Here is a 22,852-nt window from a genome sequence, read left to right as displayed (position 1 = left end):
GGCCTGGTCGACCCAAAACAACATGGAGGAGAATGGTTGAAGATGAAAGGAAAACAGCTGGGTGGCAGTCATGGGCGAATGTCAGAAACCTCGTAGCAAACCGTAGTGGTTGGAAAGAGAATGTCAAAGCCTTATGTGCCTTATGGCATAAAGAGATATAGGATAGGAAATTAAGTTTAGGAAAACATACATTTAGTTTCTCAGGTTCGGTCCTTTTTAATGGTTACCCCCCAAAAATTAAAGAAGCCACATCCCTTTCCAATTTCAAGAAACGTATTATGAAACACTGTAAGATAAGACCAATTTTTTTGTAGTCAATTTCAAGTGATAATCATGAGATGTATTTCCTAACACCTACTGCACATATTTACATATTTTAGACTTTATTAGACTTTTCCTACTTTACAGTAGTCAGGGCCCATGCTGATACTAGCCTATGACCCTGTTTAAATACAGTTGACTTCAGAACCAACACCAAATATCAGGCAGACCTTAAAATGGAATACCTCGGTAAAATAACTTGTGAGCACAAAAAAAATAGAGAAGAGATCTTATATTTGATTTAAATGACACCAAAATGATTTCTCAGAACCAGTTTTACTGAGATTAACCAATTTACTTTTTTGCCATACCAGAGAGCATTTCACGAACTGACCGGAATGTGTTCATGATTGAAAACGAGTTCTCACGAGAAATAGGATGGAATATTTTAATTGAAACCAAGTAAGTGTCTAGACATTCTCCATACCTGGTTAAGAGCATCATAAAGACTCTCATAGAGGCTCTCTAAATTTAGGAGGATCACTGTTCTTCCCGTTTCCATGCACACTTTAATTCGATTAATGTTCCGGCAGACCTGAAACAAACGACAAATAATTGCAGGTGACCTCCATTCGCAACACCACATAGCATTGTTCTACTTAACATCACTAAACATATAGGATGGGTCAATGTTCAGTGGCATTACTGCAGACACGTTACATGTTTAAGGTTCAGTAAATACATGTAGAAAAATAATAAATATCTGATTCATTCACCCCACAATCCTTATTTTACTGCAAGCAAATTATTAGTCATAATGGCCAAGGTCATCAATTGCGTTCGATCTTGATTTCTACATTGACCGCAAAAACACTTGAAAAAACGCAAAACTACTTGATGTAATTGATGTAAAGTGATTTCTCTCAGCACCACTAGTGCGTTGTTTGTGTTCACGCAGTTTAATGGATCCTTTTGTGTGACAAATGTAAACCGTATAAACTATTACTACAAATGATGCTTGTTGGTACCTGTGTATATTCCTGATCTTTCGGGAAACTGCTCCCAAAAATTATGACTGGATCTTCTTTTTTCTTGAGCAGCTCTTCTTGAACAATCGGCAGAGCTGCATAGTTCTCCGTCAACACCAACAGGTATCGGCTCTCTCTGTTTGAAACAAAACAAAAGGCCATTCAGTGAACATCCTTTCACCTCACACAATGTAAATCAGCGTGAAAATACGTTACCCTCTGGAAATTTGACGCTCAAGACTGGCTTTGATCAGGTTCACTGCGGAGAAGACATCTTCATTCTGTGTCGCCTACAAAAGAAAACAAGTATCTCAATTCTCGTGAACAAGGACACTGATTAGCAGCAGTAACGTATAGAAGAACTATACAAATTAAAAACACGACAAAACAATAATGTGCTTATAGTTGCTTCAAGCTTAGTACATAACGAGCTACTTAACGAAATTTATGTCAGTGGCACATCGGGAATAAAACTATATTAAATGCAATGCCAAAACGCCGAGCCACTCGATGTACCCAAACGTCGGGGAAGGGGACTCCTATATAAAAAGGTGGGGGGGTGCTCGTCGGAATTTTTAAAACAATCCCTAAGAGGTACTCAAGATTCTGTTTTGTGAGCGTGGCTTGAAATATTTCTTGCCCCTAAGAGGTACCAATTCTCAAACGACACATTATCTCCTGTTACATTTTTTGGGCTCAGTACCGTAGAAGGTACTGCAGAAGTTCCCACTGTGGACCTTTTGAGGCTGAGCACCCTAAGAGGTACCACAAACGCGTTTTTAACTCCTAAAAGGTACGACGAGCATCCCCGCCCTTTCTATATGGGAGTCCCCCCGGGAACCGAACGAACTAGACAGTCACGGGAAATAACACTCCTACCATGGCACTTCTGCCCAGTGAGAACTGTCTCCTGAAATGTTTTCTGAAAACTTTGACTGGCTCACTCTCATCCAGTCCCCCAAAGTTCCTTCTAATGGCATGTTCTACCTCTGCCCAACTTGGCTCACGTCGATGCTCCTCGCCCATTTTGTACACCATCTTCACCAAGCTGAGCAACAAGAACAATACATTCATAATTAGCCGTGGCACTAAGGATGTTCGGTGCTGCTTATACTTCCAACAACCTACTGAGAAGTTTTGAATGACAAGGATTAGATAGGGTAGTTATGAAATGCACACAAGAGCATTCATAGCTTGGTTTACCACCAGTGAATTCCACCAGGTAGGCTGTCTTGGACTCACTTTATAAATAAATCCAAACCAGACGGAGTCCTATCTGAGAGCAGATTAACGGTAAAATTTGACCATGGGATTCCGGGCAGGAATTGGGATCCCGCTTTGAAAGATAAACCATGATGCAATCTGTAATACTATCAATTAAGTTCTTCTGAATTTAATGAAATATATCAGACTGAACAAACAGCCAGCTGCAATCAAGAGAAGGAAATGAACACATAAAAGACACGTAAGATGTTTGAAAAAGAAGTCAGAAATTGATAGCCAATAAAACGAGAGCTGACTTGATGAAAAGAAAAACCGAGAGAGACCCAAACGAATATTTGCAACAAAGATCAGCTGAATGGAAATTCAGCAAGGGTTACAAACAAGGAAAATGAAAAATAACATAAAGAGCATAAGAGAACAAAGCGATAGTAAAGGAACATTCCTACCTGTAAAAATCACGAAGCCCAAAGAATTCATCCTTCTTGGACTCTTGGAGAGTTTCAGACCGTCTCTGAGTAGCGTAAAGCTCTTCGTAACCCCGCGCCAGTGGATTCATCAGTGGAGCTACAAAGCTTTGAATGTGCTGATCAGTTGAACAAATGCCCCTAAATAAAATTTGGGAGTAAATTTGTGGCGAGATTTTGCGAAAAAAATACTGAAAAGGGTTCTCTACACTATTTAAATTGTATTTATGCGAAATTTGAATCAACTTGGCTTCATGAACGAAGATTAAACGCAAAGTTGAGCATAAGCTTTAGAATTTATTTGAATCGACCTTCAATACAGACAACTGGAAATGGGTTTCCCACCCTCCAACCTAGGATCCATCTTACATTGCACTTTCCACAAGTTCCTCAGCGTCTGGCAGACCACGTGACAGCATGATACCACGGTTCATTTTGGCTGGGTCCAGAGCCCAGTTTGATATTCCAATAAATGCTACTCTTTCTGGAAGTTGTTTCTCCACTTGTATGATGTCATCGGTAGAGCTCACACCGTCCTCAAGTAGTGGATGAAGAGTTTTTAGGGGCATCAGAGGTGAATCTTCAGCCAGGCCAATTTCATCCAGAACCACAACTGACACGTACTTGTCTGGGTTTTTGCCTTTCTGTAGCTTGCTGCATTGGCGAAAGGTTGCCATGATCCCTTCTGCAGTTGAGAGAGGACTGCATTGGTAGGACACCATATGAACCTAGTTAAAGGTAGAACCAATGTCAATATAAATTGCTTTTGCCACTGAACGCCCTGAACAAGTGAATGTTACATGTACTAGTGAATGTATTAGGCAACAATTTGTTAACACTTCGAGGTGCAATGCAAGCATTATCTTATAGGAGAATCTTTGTTTACAACATCTGCCTCATTACCATAAGCGATACAGTTTCTGATGGAGCTACAAAGAGATTAATACTGAATATTGAAAGAGCACAGCACGATTAACTGTCCCAAGGAATTTGAGCGCGATGTATTGAATTCTTTTTGTGCGACGCGGGTTTAAAAGCTCAAAATTTTACAAAGAATGTATGAGCTCATTAGCGCTTTCGCCACACAGAATTTTGATGTTCCTGAAAGCCAATTTCTCCTCGAATATTACACCCAAAGAGCCAAAAATTTCACCACTTGCTAAGTTTCACAAGCTCTTTAAGTTTGTCTAGTAAACTCGTGTCTAGCATGATGCCTTCTATGCGCAAAGTCGTATGTTAATGAGGAAAAATGTAAACAATGACGTCAGTAAAGATTCGCCTATACCAAGGGTTTCCTTTCTCGGGGAAACAAGCGATTGTCACTAACTGTGAGGGGTTTTTTGACATATTTTTCATTTATTCACTTGGTCTCAATTATTCTGCACTAACTCTAGCGATAAAGCCAACCCTGAAACTGCACTTTTAAATGAGATTATCAACAATCAGAGTTAACTGGGAGATCTGCTGTTGACCAGCGGATGATCGCTGCGGGCATGCCTAGTTGTGCCATTGCTGTGCAGTTTTGCCCTCGTGGTGTCGCTCTGCATAGCTTTGTCGCTTTGTCTTTGGTTTGCCCCCTCCCACCCGCCTCTTGGTTCATGGTGGGCCCTTGTGTCCAGGTATAAAGTATACTTATTCTCCACTGAGAATTCAGTGTGACAGGTGCCAGGGGGAGGTGACCCATGCGAGGTTCCCATGGTGACCCCTTTATTTGCATTTAGCCCACACTCGCTTGCTCATTGCCTGCTTTGCTGTCAATTGGCACCTACCCTCTATTTTGAATATTGCATATCGAAAAGTTAATACTCTGTACCTGTTTAAAAGTCTTGAAGAGCTCAGATCTTGAGGCATCTCCTTCCATGTTGTCAGCCACAACAGTTTTGGCAAGGGATTTGGAGCTGCCCGGTTTACCAACCACAAACAGTGGAATCCTGAGCTCAATACACACCACCATCATAAACACGTTCTCACTCAAGGCCGTGTTGCGAGCAATGTTATGACCTAATAATTCCAACTGATTCAGTACTGCTTTCTGACACCTTGCAAGAAAATGACAAATATAAAGAGCTTCATAACTTACAAGATTAAAACAAAAATATTCATGTTGTACCAATTAGGAGTAAACTGCCAAGTAAAGTCGAGACTTCCTAATACTTACCAATCAATACACTTACTATATCAACTTAAATAGAGCGGAAATATATCTATGGTCATCTATCAAAACACGGTACATCTATAAGAGTCACCTTCCTAGCATCTTTTCCATTGAAAAGTGCCATTGGTCAACCCTGTAACGATTTGTGTTGTGTAAATGTTTCCAGTACAGTGGTGGTGCCACATATTTTCTCAAAATTACCGTGTAATTTCCTGCGAAATACGTTGATGTCCACCAGGCAGCTGGCATGGTTGGGAAAAGCTTCGAGCCACAGCACGACGATACGGTTCCCTGTCTTGAAGGCGTGCCTGGTAACATACCCCAAGGGAAAGTACAAGGGCTCGGGTGACATCATCGAGAGTCTACATAAAAAGATAAAAGCAGTATTTTGTCTCATCTGTTTTGCATCGCATGGTGCTAAAATTCAGTTAACAATCTTTCTGAATATCCAGTTCCAAGCCTGACAAAAAACACTAAAGAGTTTTGCAAACGTCAGTAATCAAATGAATTTTCAAATAGTAATAAGTTTTTAACACCACTGCACAGTTAGCTGACGTCAGTGATGATATAACCAAAACGAGATCTTTTTGGTATATCTCTATCAATAACAAGAACGTTCTCAGCATTGCTTGAACTTCGGGCAGTGTCGTATTTTTCAACACAGAGAAAAATAACGCCCCAGTACAAGTGATCAGTGTCTAATCAGTTGATATACTATCAGGTGTACACATTAGGACGCTGTGAAGAAAACGTTATCGACACAAAACAAACCAATATGCTCCATGTTGGCGATGCCACACTACATTGCAAGAAATTCCATCAGTATGCCTAAGCCTTTCACGTTTAATTTTGCTCCAAAAAAGCCGTATTTTTTACCGTCAAATGGTTTTTTGACATGCAATGTTGCTAAATTGTACTAAATTTTGCTGGCAATGCAATATTTTACATTTCATCCAGATTTTCGAGCAGTTTCCATAGTCTAATGAGCAATTTGTAAGAAAAAAAATCTGTATATAGGGTTCAGAGGCACTTAAAAGTTTTGAAAATTTAAGGTGGCTATGAACCCTATGCACGTAATTGTTTTTAACTCTGCCAAACGTTGCGCGTTATCATGTTTATCAAAATTTGCTATGGTAACCTACTGTGTCACGGAAATGATGACAACGTGTTCACCAATGATTGGGCAGTTTTTTGATACCATGATTGTAGCATCAAAAGATAAAGAGTGGTTATAACGACCCATCAAAATGTAACTGCTGGAAACTGTTTTGAGACACTTTAAATATAACTTGAAAAATGTAAACTGGGTCATGAACTGAATTACCTGATTCAATACATTCTCTCGGCCTCGACCAGCACCCTCATCGTCATCACTGTCATCAAGATCACTGTCGGAGTCACTCTCTTCGTCCTGATCATCATTAGTTTCATCCATAAGGGGATTGAGAACCTCACGATGATTGTAAAACCAAACCATCACATTCATTGCACGTTCCACATCACGCAGGCTGACAAAGCTACATTCATCCTGTATAATCAAGATCAATGCAATTACTTAGGTTGCTTTTGTATAGGTAATCATACGGTTTCGAGTTCAATTTGGGATTCGCGCAAATTAATTCCAAATTGAACTCGAAAAACCCTATGGCTACTTATTAATAATATAAACATTAAAAAATTCGCGTGGAGGAAGTGCCAGAAGATCTTTCTTCAAGCCATTTTTTCTCATTCCAGAAAACTTTTTTCAAAGTTTCTGCACAAAATTTTCGTCATCATTTTACGTGATATCATTGGCTTAGAAAATTTCCTATTGTCTTTCAGCCGACCATAATCCAGAATTACGATGTGTAATTTGCACTGGTGTTACACTTTTTCAACTGCACTGCTCTCAACCAATCATAATCGAGTAATTTTTTTGATGTATATTATTAGTGCAATAATAGTTGCAGACATGTTGAATATTGACGAGGGTAAGTTAGTTCGCAATTGTTAGTTAAGGGCCATTTAAAACATTTCTCGTGATTTCCACTTCCTCCATACTTTCTCCCTTCCTCAGGATGCCCTGTGCTCCCCCAAGGGCCACTAGGTTCAGTAGTAAGTAAATAAGTTTCAGAAAGGTTGCGCTCGTACACAAGCTACACCTACCGTTTGGTCCCTCATGTACCGCTGAGAAGCAGTGAGCACAGCTGTGAGAGCTTTCACCAAAGGCGCTTCTCCAGGAATTTTCTTTTCCTGTAAAACCTTGCTTAATGAAAGAGAAGGACATGTTTTTTCGTTTACGTGAAGTCAAAATTAAATTTGCTAGGTATAAAGATTCTTAAAGATTAGAGTCTAAACTATGACACCATCTTGTATTTAAGGGGAAAATTTCTAACATCTAACATGTGTAAACAGGTTGAAGCAGGAATCTAGGTTTGTAAGTTAAACCAATGTGCTTACAAATTATAGCCACATTATTACAGTACTACCTGAGTGCAAACACGTCAACAAATCGTTTGGGTGGCTGACGAAAATTACACGAAGTCTTCTTAGTAAAACAACACCTCTTTAAGTACAGAACAGTGGCAGATAGCGTCAACTTACAAATCTGCTGACAATTTGACGTGTGTACAGCTCTTCAATGTCAGGATTTAACTGGCCAAAGTCCCATACTAATGGCCGCATGCTTTCTGGCAGCGCATGTACTCTGTACACCAGGTGTCGCAGAGGAATGTGACCTAATGGGTTAAAAACCATGATCAACAAAATTAGACAAATGTATAAAAAACAGCTTATGAGGAGGGCTCTTGTATTTCTTATTAGAAGAAGGGGCAATTCCCACTCGTTCTCTCTTTCTGTACAATACAAAGTTGAAATCAAGCTCATGACATACCAAGACGATCATGTGTCTGTTGTGTTGCTACATGATATCCCAAGCCAGCTGACTCCAGCTTATGAATCATTTCTTCTGTGTGTCTTTAAAACAAAAGATGAAAAATTGCCATGAGTTGTCAATCATTACCGATAAAACTGGAAGTTGCAAGATGAGTCTTGCACTTACTTTCTGTAAGGATTACATGCTGCAATGAACTGTAGTCTCTTGAGCCCTACTCCTATCTTTCTGCCATTGACTCTGCGATCCACCATGACTTCCTTGATCATACCCAAAGCATCAGTTGTGTTAGCCTCGTCAAAGAACAACACCGTGTCAATGTTCAACATTTCATTCACTCTACCCATTTCCTCAGCTTGCTCCACTTTCTTCTCGATGTCTTTGTAGGTTGTCCCTCCGTGAACCTGTTGACCATGATTTGTACACCATTAAGTGTCGGCTTTCCAGAGGTTGCTTGCTTAGAATAATCAAGACTTTTGAAAGCTATATTTTCCCCGTGTCCTGACATTACTTTTGTTAGTTTATTAAAACTTTACTAGGCAAACTGTTTAATCAATGTAAAAATAAGTTCCAATCACTTTGATTACCGTTTACATTGAAAGGGTTAAGTAGAAAACAAATGATAAAAGATGTCATAAAATGACCAGTTACAGCAAATACAAAGGGAGAAAAGTATACTATGAGTAAATGACTCTATCAATGCAAAAAAATCAAATAACAAGTACACACGCTCGTTTTATTTATAGCTTCATTAGTAGCATGTTCTTTGGTCCACCAGGCCCAGACTGTAAGCCACACATGTATCGAATGAGGCATGTTTTTCCACAGTCAGTCTCGCCCATTATAACCACAGGGATGCCACATCTTAAACACAATTACAGCGATGTTTAGTGACCATAAATAGGAAACGATTCTTTGGAAACAGTCTCTATAACACATCTTTCTTTTTTCCATTCTACCCTCTTAATTCAGGTCGCAACCAACTTCAATAAACACCACTCCTCTCAATAGTGTACTGTTAATTTCATTTTTCATGTCACAAGAATATCCCAGGAAATTCATCTTACGATGTACTTAAATATTTCACCTCACCTAAAGCGCATGTGGATAGCCAAAATTTTCTTCAAGTTGTCTGTGGTGAGTTCATATGAGTCATCCGGATCATAAGGCCATTCAACACCCATAACTCCACAAAGCTTCTCAATTTTCTCGCCTCTATATTAACAAACACAAAAGTTCAAGAAGTCTTATTTAGTGTATCAAGCTCTCCACTAATGTGAAGAACAGCAGGCCAGCACCTTTTGTAAACAATGTAGCTTTTGTCTTAGAATACACCGAATATTCAAAACATCCAAACTGAATGTTCACCATTACTGACTTACATTACTGACTAGTGAGGCTCAGCTCGTTCAGCTCGAGATCTCATGATAAAATCATTATAAGAAACCTTTTTCCTTTAGCTTCTTGCAGTTTTGATATGTTCTTACCTAGGTCTTAAATTCCGTATTAGATGAGACTTTCCCAAACGAGGTAAAAATGTTTCTAAATTTGAAGTTGGATGTCTGTATATGTCTTGGATGTCTGTATAATAACTATAATACTAGGCTAGCACCTAAGTCAACATATTATATCGACCAGGTTAGAACTAATTATGGTAAATTCAATCTACATTTCTCTGGTCCTTCTATCTGGAACAATTTGGATGAAGAGATAAAAAGTTTATCTCCGCGTTTATTTAAACAAACCTTGACTAAGCAATTCCTAAGTTCTTATGCTTAATGCTACCTTAGTATTTTTCTTTAAGTTACTATCGCTCTTAATTAAACAATGCTCTGTCTATAACTGGTACTGTTACTACTTATATTTCTTTCTATATTTATATCTATATATATTGTTTTCTCTTTCTACCTCTTCTTTTCTTTATTTTTCCTACAACCGATTTAAAGCGTAATAATTCTTGTAACTACTCAACTCGTTTAGTTTTTACAATTTGAGTATTTTTTTTTGCTTATTTAAGTTAAAATGTATTCTTTTGCTGAATGATATTCTATGTATTATGCAAAATAAAATGGTTGTTGTTGTTGTTGTTGTTAAAACAAGACACACTGCAAGAAAAGGACATGCTTTCACAACTAGCGAATAAATCCGAAATAATGAAAGATGTAGTGCCCCACCTCAATAGAAAGATCCAACAATATATCACTAAATCAATGTCAAACTCACTTGCTCCAAGATTCGTAGTTAGTTTCCATGTCAACTTTTTGCACAAACAGACCAGTGCGCAGGTGCCTTGACATCAAATTTTGCTGAATGATAACATGAAGGTCTGGGTCAATCAAATTGCCATTTCGGTCGATGTGGAAACCAACAAATGTCATGGTGATGCGATCCTGGTTGAAGAATATGTAAGGATGCGAGCTGTGGAAAAACAATCGGTTTGTGAGAAGAAAAAGCAAAGGATAAAACTGTATCACTTAATATCTGTTCTTCAGAGTATAACAGTCTCCCTACAGATCAAAGTTGTCATCGTTTTTGGCACATCGTGCTTGATTACATGTTTATCAATAACGTCTCTCACGATGACGCACAACATACAATCAAAACTGAACGCAGTTTTTATCAACTTTCGAAATATTTTAGACAACCTTTTGACTGATGGGTTTAGTTTGCTTTCACCAGCCAAAATCTAAGACATACAACGAGTGGAACTGACACAGCAACACGTTTTGACATCTCTCACATCAACTAAATCCTCACTCGTATAGGATTCCAAATAGTTAAAGCTAACGGGACCCATCTTAAGTTGTAAGAAAGACGTCAAATATTAATCTAAAGCCTTGTCGAGAAGCATTAGAACGCTATTTTTTTTCCAAAGAATAATGTCACACCTAGTCTCCCAGCGTCTTCTGAGACTTAATCGCACAACCTCAGTTTCTGTAGCTCCATCATCATCATCGCCGTTAGTATCACCGTCTTGTTCAGAAGTGCCAGTGGGACTTTCACAAGAATTAAGAGATGGTGTAGCGAAGTCCTTCAAAGTAGGAAGTAATGATTGCTTTCAGAATTTACATGTAATATACTATAGCAAGTCTAAGGTTGCCAAGCAAAGTCTGTTTCTTTCAGTGACTACAATGCTACGACTCGATAAAACCAAGCTTGACAAATTGAAGTATTTGCTGAAAATGTAGTTGCTAGATTTTCTCCATCATCAGTCAGCATGAAAGTCAGAAAAATGCTCGCACTTTTGGACTGTTCTAGTTATCCTTTGTTGAATGTCTGTTGAATGATATGCCCAGGATTTACAGATTCATAGTCTTGACAGTAAGGCATGCATTTGTTTTGGGAAGCAATATCCTCCAAAATGTAATGAAATTTCCATGACTATTTCTTGAGAAATTGGCAAAGAAGGCCAGTAAAGAAGTTAGTGTCGATTTGTATACACTACGCACGAGCCACATTACTAAAACTAGGTTCGCGCAACTAAAATAACTGGATCATTTTACCCAGCCGTTATGGTTTTTTTTTCCTGCGTACAGTTCTGTCAAAAGATTTAACACACAACAGATTGTCAAACAAAGTCGCACTCTGCAGTCAAGATAGAACAAGAATGTATATGAGAACTGCGGAATCAGAGCCAAGTTTGCTGCTCATCTCTTGTCCGTACACTGTCTCGTGCCAGCAATGAACACTGAAGAGCGGGCACAAACTATTTTTGACCACCTTGATTCGTTGGGTTGGATTGAGGTTCGTAACACGAGTCTTAGGTTCTTCACGTTTACATTAGATCAGGTCATACGGTTTGAGGGTGTTGATACACTGTCGCACTATGAACCGACTAAGTGACAACGGACTAATAAATGTTACGTTGATGGCTGTTGGAGATTAAATTAATAGCGACCCTGTGTACTTTTTATGCTTGTAATATTTATCACCCGAGTCCCTCTAGATAGCAGTCAATCGGATGACGCTGAATGGGCCACCCTGGCTAAATAACGTTTTTCTTTACCTTACTTACTCTACCCTTACCCGCGACATCAAGATCATGAAGCGGACCACAAAGCTTCTAAAACCCTCCAACGTGTCCCCCACTAAATCCATGTTACAGAATGAACTTTCCTCACAGGCTTGAAGCTGAGAGTTGAGGAAGTTTACAAAGTACCGTAACTCAGACCATGAAGGGTCCTCGATGCCACAATTTCTGTCAGAAAACAAACAAATTATCAAATCAATGCCAAGGTTATTTAAGCAATAGACCACAAGTTTTTCTGGTTTATAGGCTGATAAACCACGCGGGATGTTGGAAAAACACGAGAAGAATTCGTAAATCACGAGCCGCAGCTTTTATATAATAATTCAGAAGACAAGCGAAATTTCCATGAGTTTACTGGAACAATAAACCATAGCTGATTGACCAATCAGAGCGCGCGCATTCATTTAATCATTATATAAAGTGTTATATTTAAAGAGATTGGTTATAAAGTTTGTGGTAAAGAGAAAGAAAAGCACCAACATTTGAAATGAGACTTTCCGATCTGAAAAGCATACTCAAGAAAAGGCACTCCCTGTGCGACATGATACTACAAATCACATGAGAAGACTGCTATTTTGAAAAACCTAATTATTACAAGGATTGGAAAGTTCTAGCATCTAAGCGAAACCTTACTTTACACTTTCTGTTAATTCATTGGAAGTAGCATTATTTCGCTATTGAACATATGTTGAAGAGATGCTAGTTTTACTACACTGCTTCCTTTTTGTTTCAAGGTGGCTCAAAACAGTTTTCAGCACTTAGAATTTGATAGGTCGTTATCACCACTCTTTACCACTTAATGCTACAACCATGGTATTAAAAAACTGCCCAATCATTGGTGAACACGTTGCTATAATTTTCGTGACACAATAGGTTACCATAGCAACGGTATGTCTAACATGACCAATAGGTTACCGTAGCAACAGTATGACCAATTGCAGCTTTAGGGGCTTTTAATTCAAAAACGGCACGGTGAATTTTTTTCATATTGTCAAATTTTGATAAGCATGATAAAACGCAACTTTTGCCGAAGTTTAAAACGATTCTGTACATAGGATTGAGAGCCACCTTAATTTTAAACTGTAAGGTGGCTCTGAACCCTATGTACAGATATTGTTAAAAACTTTGCTTATCAAAATTTGATAATATAAAAACGTTTCACCGTGCCGTTTTTGAATTATAAGCCCCTAAAGCTGAATTAAGGGTGTTTTTAACAGGTCATACCTTTGTTATGGTAACCTATTGTGTCACGGAAATGATAACAACGTGTTCACCAATAATTGGGGAGTTTTTTATACCATGATTGTAGCATCAAGTGATAAAGAATGGTTTTGGTTAAATCGTTTGTTTTCGCACATCAGTTAAGAGATTACATTGTATAGGGAAGCGCGTGGGAAAGAAGCAAATGCTTTTTTGAATCCTTACAAATGCTCCAATCTTGACATGTACGCAAGCAAGGGTTAATTTTTTGTTGCCCATCAAAAGAAAGTATTGTTAATTTTGTGGTAACAATCTGATGCAGTTTAGCGTGGAATTAAAACTGCTTTTCTACTTTTCATTTCTTGGAGACCTGTGGAATAACAAAACAATGAACTTCATCATACAATGATTTATTGAATGCAATTCAGAGACAAAATTTAGTCCTGTTTTTTTTTTACTCTTCTCTGGGATCTCTGAATAAACAGCACCCATACGCATACTGAAAAATTCGATCAAAGGAATCATCACCTGGTGAGTGTCTCTATACACTCTGCGTGGTCACCCATCACTTGACCTGGTAAGAACCAGAAATGATCCAGACTATCGCCAGCTGATTCCCATAGCTTAAGGTACTGAAACGCACGCTGAACATAAGAGCTTTGGAATTCAGCATTGTCAAAGAGAGGGTTGAGACTGTTGCCAGCTGCATAAAAATCCAGATACAGATAAGGTTATAATGATGTCTGCATCTCCTGGGCAAGTACTATGGTGCAAGCGGAAAAGCACTGTAACACTATTTTACCGCTTGATACTGTGTTGTCCATTAGATTTGTGAGCGTGTGCATTGAAAATGGACAGCATAAAACTAACTGAAACAATTCATTATGAAATTTTTTCAATACTGTTATAACATGAATTTATTTTCCTTACCTACTGGATTTCTCAGTTGAAATAATGTTTGCATTGGTGTTCCACAGTGAATGGTAGGAAGCAGCCTGTAAAATGGTTCTGCTATGACTTTCTTGGAGCTATTACGCTGTCAAGCAAAACAATCACAGGTCAGCTATACCCTCAAGATCTCGTTAAGTGAAATTCTCAGCGGTACTTACCTTGGTGATCGGAAGTCTTCTTTCAATAGTTTCATTTGAGCTTTGTGATGGTCCTGGAGTTAGTTCAATCACATACAAATCAGAGGGTCTCCTCCTCCAGACCTGGCCACTGCTGCTCTCTAACACACCAAGGACTAGCAGATTGAATAGAAGCGTGTCAAGGCCACTTTTTACCTGAAAAATTTTCACCAAAGTAGAATAATGACACTAACACCTCCAAACATACGGAGAAATAAATTTCAAGTAGTCAAAACGAGGCAGGTCGGGAATAAATCTGGAGTGATAAAGTATTCCCCTACCGACGGATGCACATCAAGATGGAAAACTCGTGAAAGAGGCAAATCAGGAACAATCGTGTGGGGTAACAAGGACTCCGCAATGGTGTATTGATGAACAAAAGGTCCATAAATTGGTACAGTGATACAAAGTGGCACATCAGCCTCCATGTCTCTTAGGTAGTCCACCACTGTTTCATTGTTTTTAAGTCCAGGCAAGCTCTGGCTGAGCCGACAAACTACCAAGCTCTTCCCAGCTCCTGCTCGTTCAGATGACAGAACTCTCACAGCCAGCCTGTACAAGGACGATATACATTTCTTCAGAAAGTTGAAAGAAAATACGAAAGTGTAGTAACTGAAAATGCATTTTTCCAGATCTCTGACTACTGTTTTGCCAAATGGGATACAGTACTTGGCACTATTCGAAAAACGGCATATGTATACGTTTCTAAATATAATGAGTCCTCATTTTAACTTCTTTCTCTCGTTGTTATGCTTTCTTTCCTTTAACAAACTAGTTTGTCTAGCATCAGGAAAATTTAAATTCTTTCTTGATTAGAAAGTCATCTTTCCTCTAAACACGTAGTTTAAGTAATGCAGTGTTTGTGAGTTCATCTTTGGCGCAACACAGATTATTTGAATGAATGATTGATAAACCTAAAAAAACCTGTTCCGTGAGTGCTGCCTTGGAAGTTACTAGTTGGAATTTGCAAGGGTTACGCTTTTGACATTGCCAGTACATACATGACAGTATGTCATACCAGATTAAACTTTCCTAGCTATCGTTTTTTAAAAGCGTTACAGCATTCAAAAGGTCAAGAAAGCTGCATTAAATACTACGTACCCCTCTTTGTCCAATGCAGCAGCCGGAGTCCACGGCAGGATCTGATCTCTGAACTTTCCCCGTTGTTGAGATCGTGGCTTGAACTGTGTCTTCAGGTATTGCCTGATTTCCTTTGGTGATGCACAATGTGGAATAGTTCCTAGTCTGTACTGATCAAGAGCTGCAGCCATGTGAGCTCTGTCTTCGTTTTCAGAGCTACAGATAACCACAAGAGACAGCCCTACAAGAGAATCACTGCCGTTGAATGAAACAAGGATACAAAACTACAGACAGCACTGGAAACAAACAAAGCCAAACCAAACAAAACCATCTGTTCCTGCAAAGACCTGTGATATTTCAACCCTGGAAAATAGTTTCTGCTTTACTTCTACTAGTTAGTTGAACAGTACATTAGTGATGGGATAGCAAGAACGTGACTGCTAATTGACTAGTTTCTGATAACTGGGATGTCAACCTAGTTTCAAATTACCTTCATTGTGATTGTATTGAGGCTCCTGTAGTAGAAATCCTAAGGCATCGGCGGCTTTCTGGGAGACAGTGTAGTCAAGCAGATCAACGTTCACTAAGCAAAACAACCTGCCATCTTTGTCACCAAGGGATCGTCTCCATAACAGTTCAATCTATGTAAGAAGATGAACAAAAGTATTTCAGGATAATGGACCCGTTTGAGCACCTATTTGATCAGTTTACAATCGCGTAAAAGTGTTGAACTTTTCACAGAGTTTCAAAGTTACCTGAGAGAAAGAAAAACAGATCAATGCTTCCTCACTTTTTTTTTTAGTATATTCTAAGAAATTTACAATTTACAATTCACGCATTTCAAAAGACTCTCAATACCCACCTCTTCTGCAGTTGTATCAGATGTGCAGATCAAGACTTCTTCAGATGTGGGAAGAGACTGTGAATTATCGTGCATGTATAAGGACAGCACAGTTCCAAAAATGTCATCTGTTATACACATTTTATGTGTAAAAAAGATAAACAAACACGGAAGGATTAACGATTTCACAACTTAATTGACTTAATTTGTAACCCATAATAAAGGGGGGAAGTAAGTAGTAATAAGTAGCGACGTGTTCATATTTGTAAATGTGACGCGAATACGCGTTTACTAAAGAGTGAGAGATGGCGACAAAATGATAAGTCAGAAATAGGATAATGCAGAAAGAGAAGTCAGAAGAAAACAAAATACATATCTCGTTGATACCTTTCGGAACAACCACAAAATTTGGCTTTCCACGCTTCAGGTATCTTGGGAAGCGTCTTCGTACTTTTTTAGAAGCTGCAAAATACAATAATAAGATGGCTGCAATGTGATGGTATCTAGTTCTTAAATCTGAACTTCTTATCATTGAATTGACACTGCAATGTTGCAAGCTTAAAGTGCACCTAACCCCCAAATTTTTTTTTCGCTAAAAGAATCTAGACTTTATTTGAAGCATTTGGGCGAAGAAATTTTTGAATTTGGTTGAATCCTCGATTTTCTATGCCCTTTCAAAGTCGCGCTTGAAGTGTTTCACGACCGCGTTTTAGGGAGTCTGGGGCGGCGGTACCTGATGACGTCTACCCAGGAACCAAACACAATGGCGCCTCAGTCAACTCTCTGTATTTGCTCGAGAAAATGGAACACAAAACTAATCGTTCCGATGTATTTTGGGACTAAAACGTCCAAGTTTTGTCTCAGAATCATTTCTTTTTCGTCACTGGAGTCAGAGTTAAGTTTCGATTCGGAAAACTCCGAAATAAACTTCGATCGAGCACGTTCGACAATTCGACAACTGTGAACTCACTGCTTAGAGCTTTGAGAGCAATTTACGATATTTGAAGCGACGAAGGGGAAGACTTCTTTGCGGACGAGCTGCTTGTATATTAGGAATGGAAAGCTAGATACGAAGTGGAGGAGCAGGCAAACGAAAAGTAGGAAAGAAAACTCAAGGACTGCTTTGGATGGTAATTTCGTCAACTAAACATAAGATTCCCACGCGTGTTTATAGCCCGTTTAGATTTGTCCTTAGCGAGAATGTATTTTATCAAGGTGTGATTGTTCTGTTAAATCCAGCTTGTGTTTTACTTTCAGTTGAATGCTTCATGTTTATAAGAGCGACGTACGTGTCGCAGTTTTCGAGACTTGATGACCTCCAAAACATTGGCTTTGATCGATTGAAAATCGTATTGTTTGGACCTGTATTTTTGAAGCTGCGGGAAGCAAGGCGGAAAGAAACATTTCATACAATTACCGATTTCACATTGTCACACGTTTTAAGTCGTAACTCCAAATAACCAATGTAAATTGTTCTCAAAGTTTGGAGCGAAATTCGTCGGATAAGCGAAAAGGATGTGTTCCCTAAGCGGTCCGCACATAATGTTACGCGGTCATATTTTCGACGCTATTGCACAGAATCTTTGTCGCACTGCTGATTTCCAAACCTTCGAAAAACTCTGTGAGTCTAACAATTTTGTTATCATGTAATTCTAAAGGATTAATCTTCGACTTTCATCTAAATCGAAAGAGAAATAAGTGTTGGTTAGCGGCGTACAGTTGCGATCTATTTACATATCTGTGTAACGCTTCTTGATCATGATCGGATCACACAATTTTGTATGTTATAAATACTGCGGGATTGGAAGATATAGGTTGTAAGTAGTATTTCTACAAATTGCTGGTTAGCTTTAAGCAGAAAATTTATGAAAATAGCGTTCGAAAGTCTGCGGAACAAATTCCAGTGAGAGTTCTTCAATGGTTCTCACAGATTCAGTTCGCTTGTTTCGGTTCGACAAAATCAACCATCGTTTACGTCTTTGTTGCACCATTAGCCGATCATCGTCAGTTAATTGTACAGTATATCTTTCTTTAAATCTGGAATATTGCTGCAACAGCCGATAGCACCTCTGGAAGGCGTTTCTGCACACTTTTCGAATGTGTATTGCACCATCCTGAAGGAAATGAGAGGACGTGAGATATCCAACCTTCCTGGGTAGACGTCACAAGAGCCGCTAGACCCACTCTCCTCAAACTCGGTCGTGAAACAAAATGGCGGTGTTTGGGAGCTATTTTCGAGATTTCGTCGGGGCACAGAAAATCGAGGATTTAACGGAATCAAAAAATATTTTCGCAGAACTATTTCAAATGACAAGTAGATTCGTTTTAGCGAAAAAAAATTTTTGGGGTTAGGTGCACTTTAAAATCACATCATACGTCTGCAAGTCTTGTGATCAACCTGTAACATTTCTGTGGCTCTGAAGTAGTATGTTGACTTCAGGGATTGCGATGCTCTGTTAATGACGATCAGTGCAAGCTACAAATCAGTCGTAATGGCCACTTAAGTCCCAGCCTAGTTGGCAGGTTTTTTGTAGTGTTGCTTGTATTTGTATACTCTTGCTTATAAGCACAAATGATAATACAGTGGTTCCACTTCTCCCTTCATATAATAGTCCAGTTTCGAGTTCGCCATGACCGCTGATTAAAAGCACTGAGAACGCATTTGCACAGGGTTAGCCTCGATCCAAAGTAAAATATTCACAAATTCCAGCGAGAAGATGACCTGTTTACAGCTCTGTGTATTGTTTAATTTTCAAATTTGTGGCACCTTCACGCCGGTATTTGTGAATATTTTTCTAGGTGGAGGCTAACCCTGTGCAAATGCGCTCTCAGTGCTTTTATTCAGCGGTCATGGCGAACTCGAAACTGGACTATTCTCACAAAGCGTATGCAAATACAACAAACCTTGTGAAGCAAGGCGGAGCAACAGCTTTCCTAAGTCATCGAGACTGAGAAATTCCCCATCCGCTGTCTGGTCAAGAGTGAAAGCAGTTTCCATTGGTTCTGATAAATCCCCTGATTCATCTGTCATATCTTCCTCTACAGGACTAGAGGGAAAAGCGGTGTTAGTAGCATAGTGCACAGGCAATCCATAGTACAATCAAAGCTACAGTATAGTGAAAAGGAATGCCATGCCTCACTGCCTAATCTGTCTCTTCATTCTGCTGTCATCCATGTGTAGCAGGAACAGGAATTGTGGGTATGAGTTAGAAAGAAGGCAGTGCCCTCCTTACTTTCTGCCTACTAATTACTAATGGCTGTACTGTAACAAAATCAAGGACATAACCAAAGTTCTTCCCAAAGTGAACTTAAATATGACAAGATGGCAATGAGTCATGATCATATATTTCACATGACCACATGTACATCTCACCTTTCTTGTTCCCGAGATGTGGTGCTATCCTTATCCATTAGTTGCAAATATCTGGGATCATTCTGTGCCTCTGAGTACTTAGCACTGATCAGATCTTCGTTGTTTCCATTTTGGACAGACCACACAATTAAATCTGCCTCAGTGGCATCTTTGCATGAGATCATTGCTGCTATCGCAACCTCCTCAGAGTAACCAAGCAACTCCAACTTGGCAACAAGTGACTGGAACATTTCTATGTTTGAAGGCTGCAGCTCCTTTGACAGTTTAAACCTGTCGGAGTTATCACTTGGTCGCTGCCGTTGACTGCTGGCACCATATGACCTGATGATGTTTTGGCCAGCTTCCTGACTACATATACCACAAAATGTAAGTACAGACTTCAGAGTGACCGGGTCAATGCCTGGTAACACACTCTCTAAAAGGTTATACACCTCAAGAGGGATGCTATCCACTGCTCTGGGGCCTCGGCCTTGGACAACGGCCAGTTTGCTTCGAAGGAAAAGCAACTGCCGTGTGGTGAAGTGATTTAATTCACTGTACCGCAAACGCTTGGCATGTAGTTCGTCTTTCCACTGCTGAAGACACTGTTGCAGATGTTCACTTTCATCCACCAAATCGCTTACTAGAGAGCGGTTGGCAGTAAGTCTTGGCGTACACTGAAATTCATGTTTCCACTTGAGGTGACTTACTTCCCCAGCTTTGCAAAGTGAAATGTACACTGTAGCAAGTCGCAAGACACACTGTAGAATCTATCAAATTATGACAAGGAAAGAAAGTTAAACTGATATTAAGGAGAAACAAAAGAAAGTTTTAAATATCGCAAAATGATTGATTATACGTTTAATACCATCTTACTGATAAACCATAAATGCCCACGGCTCCTAGACAAGGTCTTTGTGATAGGTAAACACCGTTTTCCTGCATGTATAAACAGGGGTTTTTCCTAGGGAGTCTAACAAAGCCAAGCAAGATTCTCGAATACCTTAGGAGGGTACATGTACTTTCATGATCATTACCAAGTTGATGAAGAGGTTTTCAAAGTAAAAGCCCATCGAAATGCCTTAGAATTAGGTACCTCTGACAAGCTTTATATTTAGTTAAAGGTAATCAGGTTCATCATTTGAGTCACTCTTGTTTTTGCAACACTCGTTTTTGTCGTTACCACATTAGTCATGAAACAAGAACCACTGACGCCAGACTTACATCGACAAATCTGTCCACTTCCTCTTTGCCTTGTGACGCCTTGGCAGCAATAAGCATCAGCTTACTTTGCAAATCCCTTAGGTTATCAAGTGAGTATTCTTTGCTTTTCCCATTTTCACCTGTGGGTAACGTGAGCTGAATCACATTGTCGAGTGTTAACTGCTCCGGTACTATTGATAAACTCTCATCTTCACATCCAACACGGTAGATGCCATGTTCATTAATAGTCTGAGCTTCCATAAAGGAGGACATGGCCACGGAACCATGCGACGTTTTGACACTCTGCAGCCACTCCATGTGACGATTAGTGTCCATCTGCATATAAATAAAGAATTATATAGTCTTCCACCAAAAATAATACATCTGCGTAAAGAAGACGTGTAAGAGCACTGCATCCTGCTTAACAAAAAGAAAAAGAAACCTTTGGAATGCAATATCATGCCATGATCCTGGCAGGATCTAACTTTACACAGGATGGCCTCCACAGTGTTAATATTAAGGGTAATAACACAATACCTAGCCCTACCAATTTTTTAGGGAGGGTGGGATCAGCATCCAATGCACTCCATACTGGTTCACAAGTTCTCATCAATTCATCAAAACCAAAAGAAGGCTGTAAATCGAAGATAAGAGGTGCAAATCCTAAGCAGCTGGTATGTAAGCAGGTTATTCTGGTGGTTTCCATGTCTGTCTCCCCAGCTGATATGATTGCCAAATCCACAAGCACCTTGAGTTCTTGAGGACCTTACAAGACAAAAATGCAAAGTTCTAACAGAGGACATTTTAATCTGAAAATTGACCAATCAGCTGGTGGATGACACTATAAGAAAATTATTGTTATACCAGACTGTGGTCTGCATATCTCACTTCTGATCAGATTTCTCTACAACCCATGAACATTTCATTAATAATCAGCGAGAAAAATAAAACGTTCATCGCGTGACGAGTGTGGAACACAGAGTTCCCACTGAGCATTAAAACCAGTGACCTCCCAGATTCTATATGTCACACGCATCCAGCGCACTTCCATGATCAGCTACGACAAAAGCATCATGTGTAGTGATAAATAAAGAAAGATATTAAGTTTTAAGCTGTTGCATCAATACAAGAATTGAACTACACTTGGAGTGTAAGAAAGTGAGAAATGTTGCCCGTTCCCTTGAGTGCTGAGGGCAAGTAATATGTGAACTATCACAGAGTTAACAATCGAGCAAGAAAGAGTAAAATTTGCTCAAATACTGAGGTAAAGTGAACTTGTAACGCGTTTGGGTAGGCAAAAACCATTGCATCATCATTTTGTCCTGAATGGGAAACGTATACCAGAACCAGCTGATATCTGTTTATTTAATTAAATAGCAGTAATTAAAAAAAAGCACTCTACATGAATGCAGTTTACCAAATTATTTGGTTACTCTTCAAACCAAGGAAAATTCTAGATCGATGCATTTGTTGATATGCACGTACCTGCGATGGTTTCCCTCAGCCATTTAATAAGAGGTTGACATCTGGTAACAGCATCAAGGCAGCGTCCACGCTCAGGGCTTATTTCGGATAACAATCTACCAGCCTTCTGCAATGCTGCATTCATGGTTCTCAGTGGCCGTTGTTTGAATTCACTGCTCATCTACATCAAGAAGCCACAAATTAAAAATATAATAGTCATAAAACTTTGGAACGGTTTTATGTAGTTATTCAGAACCCAGAGATATCGTGCATTTTAACCATCCTCTCCAATCGGTGAGAGAAATACCACTTCTTTCCTTTCTTAAATGCTTCATTTTAATTCCATGGCAGGGACAATGACACATTTAGAGCTAACTAGCAGCACTATCCAAATCTTATTTCTACTATTTACATATCACCAAGCACGGTAGAGGTAACTAAGTTTCATAGCAATGTAAGACAAGATATGCTATCAAGAAACATGTGTAAAGTAACGCCAGTTAAGATTTTTTATCAATACATTAAGAAATAGAGTTTTGAAATATCAAATA

General features: G+C 39.2%; 1 protein-coding gene across 4 annotated transcripts in view; it reads right to left on the bottom strand.

The window, feature by feature from the left end:
- The window catches only part of LOC110054510 (E3 ubiquitin-protein ligase rnf213-alpha-like), a 117,088-nt gene that overhangs the window by 26,356 nt on the left and 67,880 nt on the right, over window positions 1-22,852 (bottom strand). For all 4 annotated transcript variants that reach the window (XM_089274525.1, XM_089274526.1, XM_089274527.1 and 1 more), the window contains 31 exons: window positions 22,323-22,482; window positions 21,385-21,602; window positions 20,859-21,173; window positions 19,656-20,404; window positions 19,187-19,329; window positions 16,670-16,744; window positions 16,304-16,410; window positions 15,932-16,082; window positions 15,463-15,682; window positions 14,643-14,913; window positions 14,344-14,517; window positions 14,165-14,270; window positions 13,763-13,937; window positions 12,031-12,202; window positions 10,893-11,035; window positions 10,228-10,422; window positions 9,097-9,219; window positions 8,753-8,868; window positions 8,173-8,410; window positions 8,005-8,087; window positions 7,716-7,849; window positions 7,278-7,373; window positions 6,457-6,660; window positions 5,334-5,494; window positions 4,791-5,016; window positions 3,347-3,705; window positions 2,960-3,118; window positions 2,169-2,337; window positions 1,506-1,579; window positions 1,290-1,425; window positions 749-856 (listed from right to left, as the gene is read on the bottom strand). In XM_089274525.1, the coding sequence (XP_089130651.1) occupies window positions 749-856; window positions 1,290-1,425; window positions 1,506-1,579; window positions 2,169-2,337; window positions 2,960-3,118; window positions 3,347-3,705; window positions 4,791-5,016; window positions 5,334-5,494; window positions 6,457-6,660; window positions 7,278-7,373; window positions 7,716-7,849; window positions 8,005-8,087; window positions 8,173-8,410; window positions 8,753-8,868; window positions 9,097-9,219; window positions 10,228-10,422; window positions 10,893-11,035; window positions 12,031-12,202; window positions 13,763-13,937; window positions 14,165-14,270; window positions 14,344-14,517; window positions 14,643-14,913; window positions 15,463-15,682; window positions 15,932-16,082; window positions 16,304-16,410; window positions 16,670-16,744; window positions 19,187-19,329; window positions 19,656-20,404; window positions 20,859-21,173; window positions 21,385-21,602; window positions 22,323-22,482 (5,760 nt within the window). The remainder of the gene's footprint in view (window positions 1-748; window positions 857-1,289; window positions 1,426-1,505; window positions 1,580-2,168; window positions 2,338-2,959; window positions 3,119-3,346; window positions 3,706-4,790; window positions 5,017-5,333; window positions 5,495-6,456; window positions 6,661-7,277; window positions 7,374-7,715; window positions 7,850-8,004; window positions 8,088-8,172; window positions 8,411-8,752; window positions 8,869-9,096; window positions 9,220-10,227; window positions 10,423-10,892; window positions 11,036-12,030; window positions 12,203-13,762; window positions 13,938-14,164; window positions 14,271-14,343; window positions 14,518-14,642; window positions 14,914-15,462; window positions 15,683-15,931; window positions 16,083-16,303; window positions 16,411-16,669; window positions 16,745-19,186; window positions 19,330-19,655; window positions 20,405-20,858; window positions 21,174-21,384; window positions 21,603-22,322; window positions 22,483-22,852) is intronic.

This window comes from Orbicella faveolata, unplaced genomic scaffold (genome assembly GCF_042242905.1).
Source record: "Orbicella faveolata isolate gen_17 unplaced genomic scaffold, um_ofav_v1 contig_36, whole genome shotgun sequence".
Taxonomy (NCBI): Eukaryota; Metazoa; Cnidaria; class Anthozoa; order Scleractinia; family Merulinidae; genus Orbicella; species Orbicella faveolata.
This window is presented reverse-complemented; position numbering and strand designations above follow the sequence as displayed.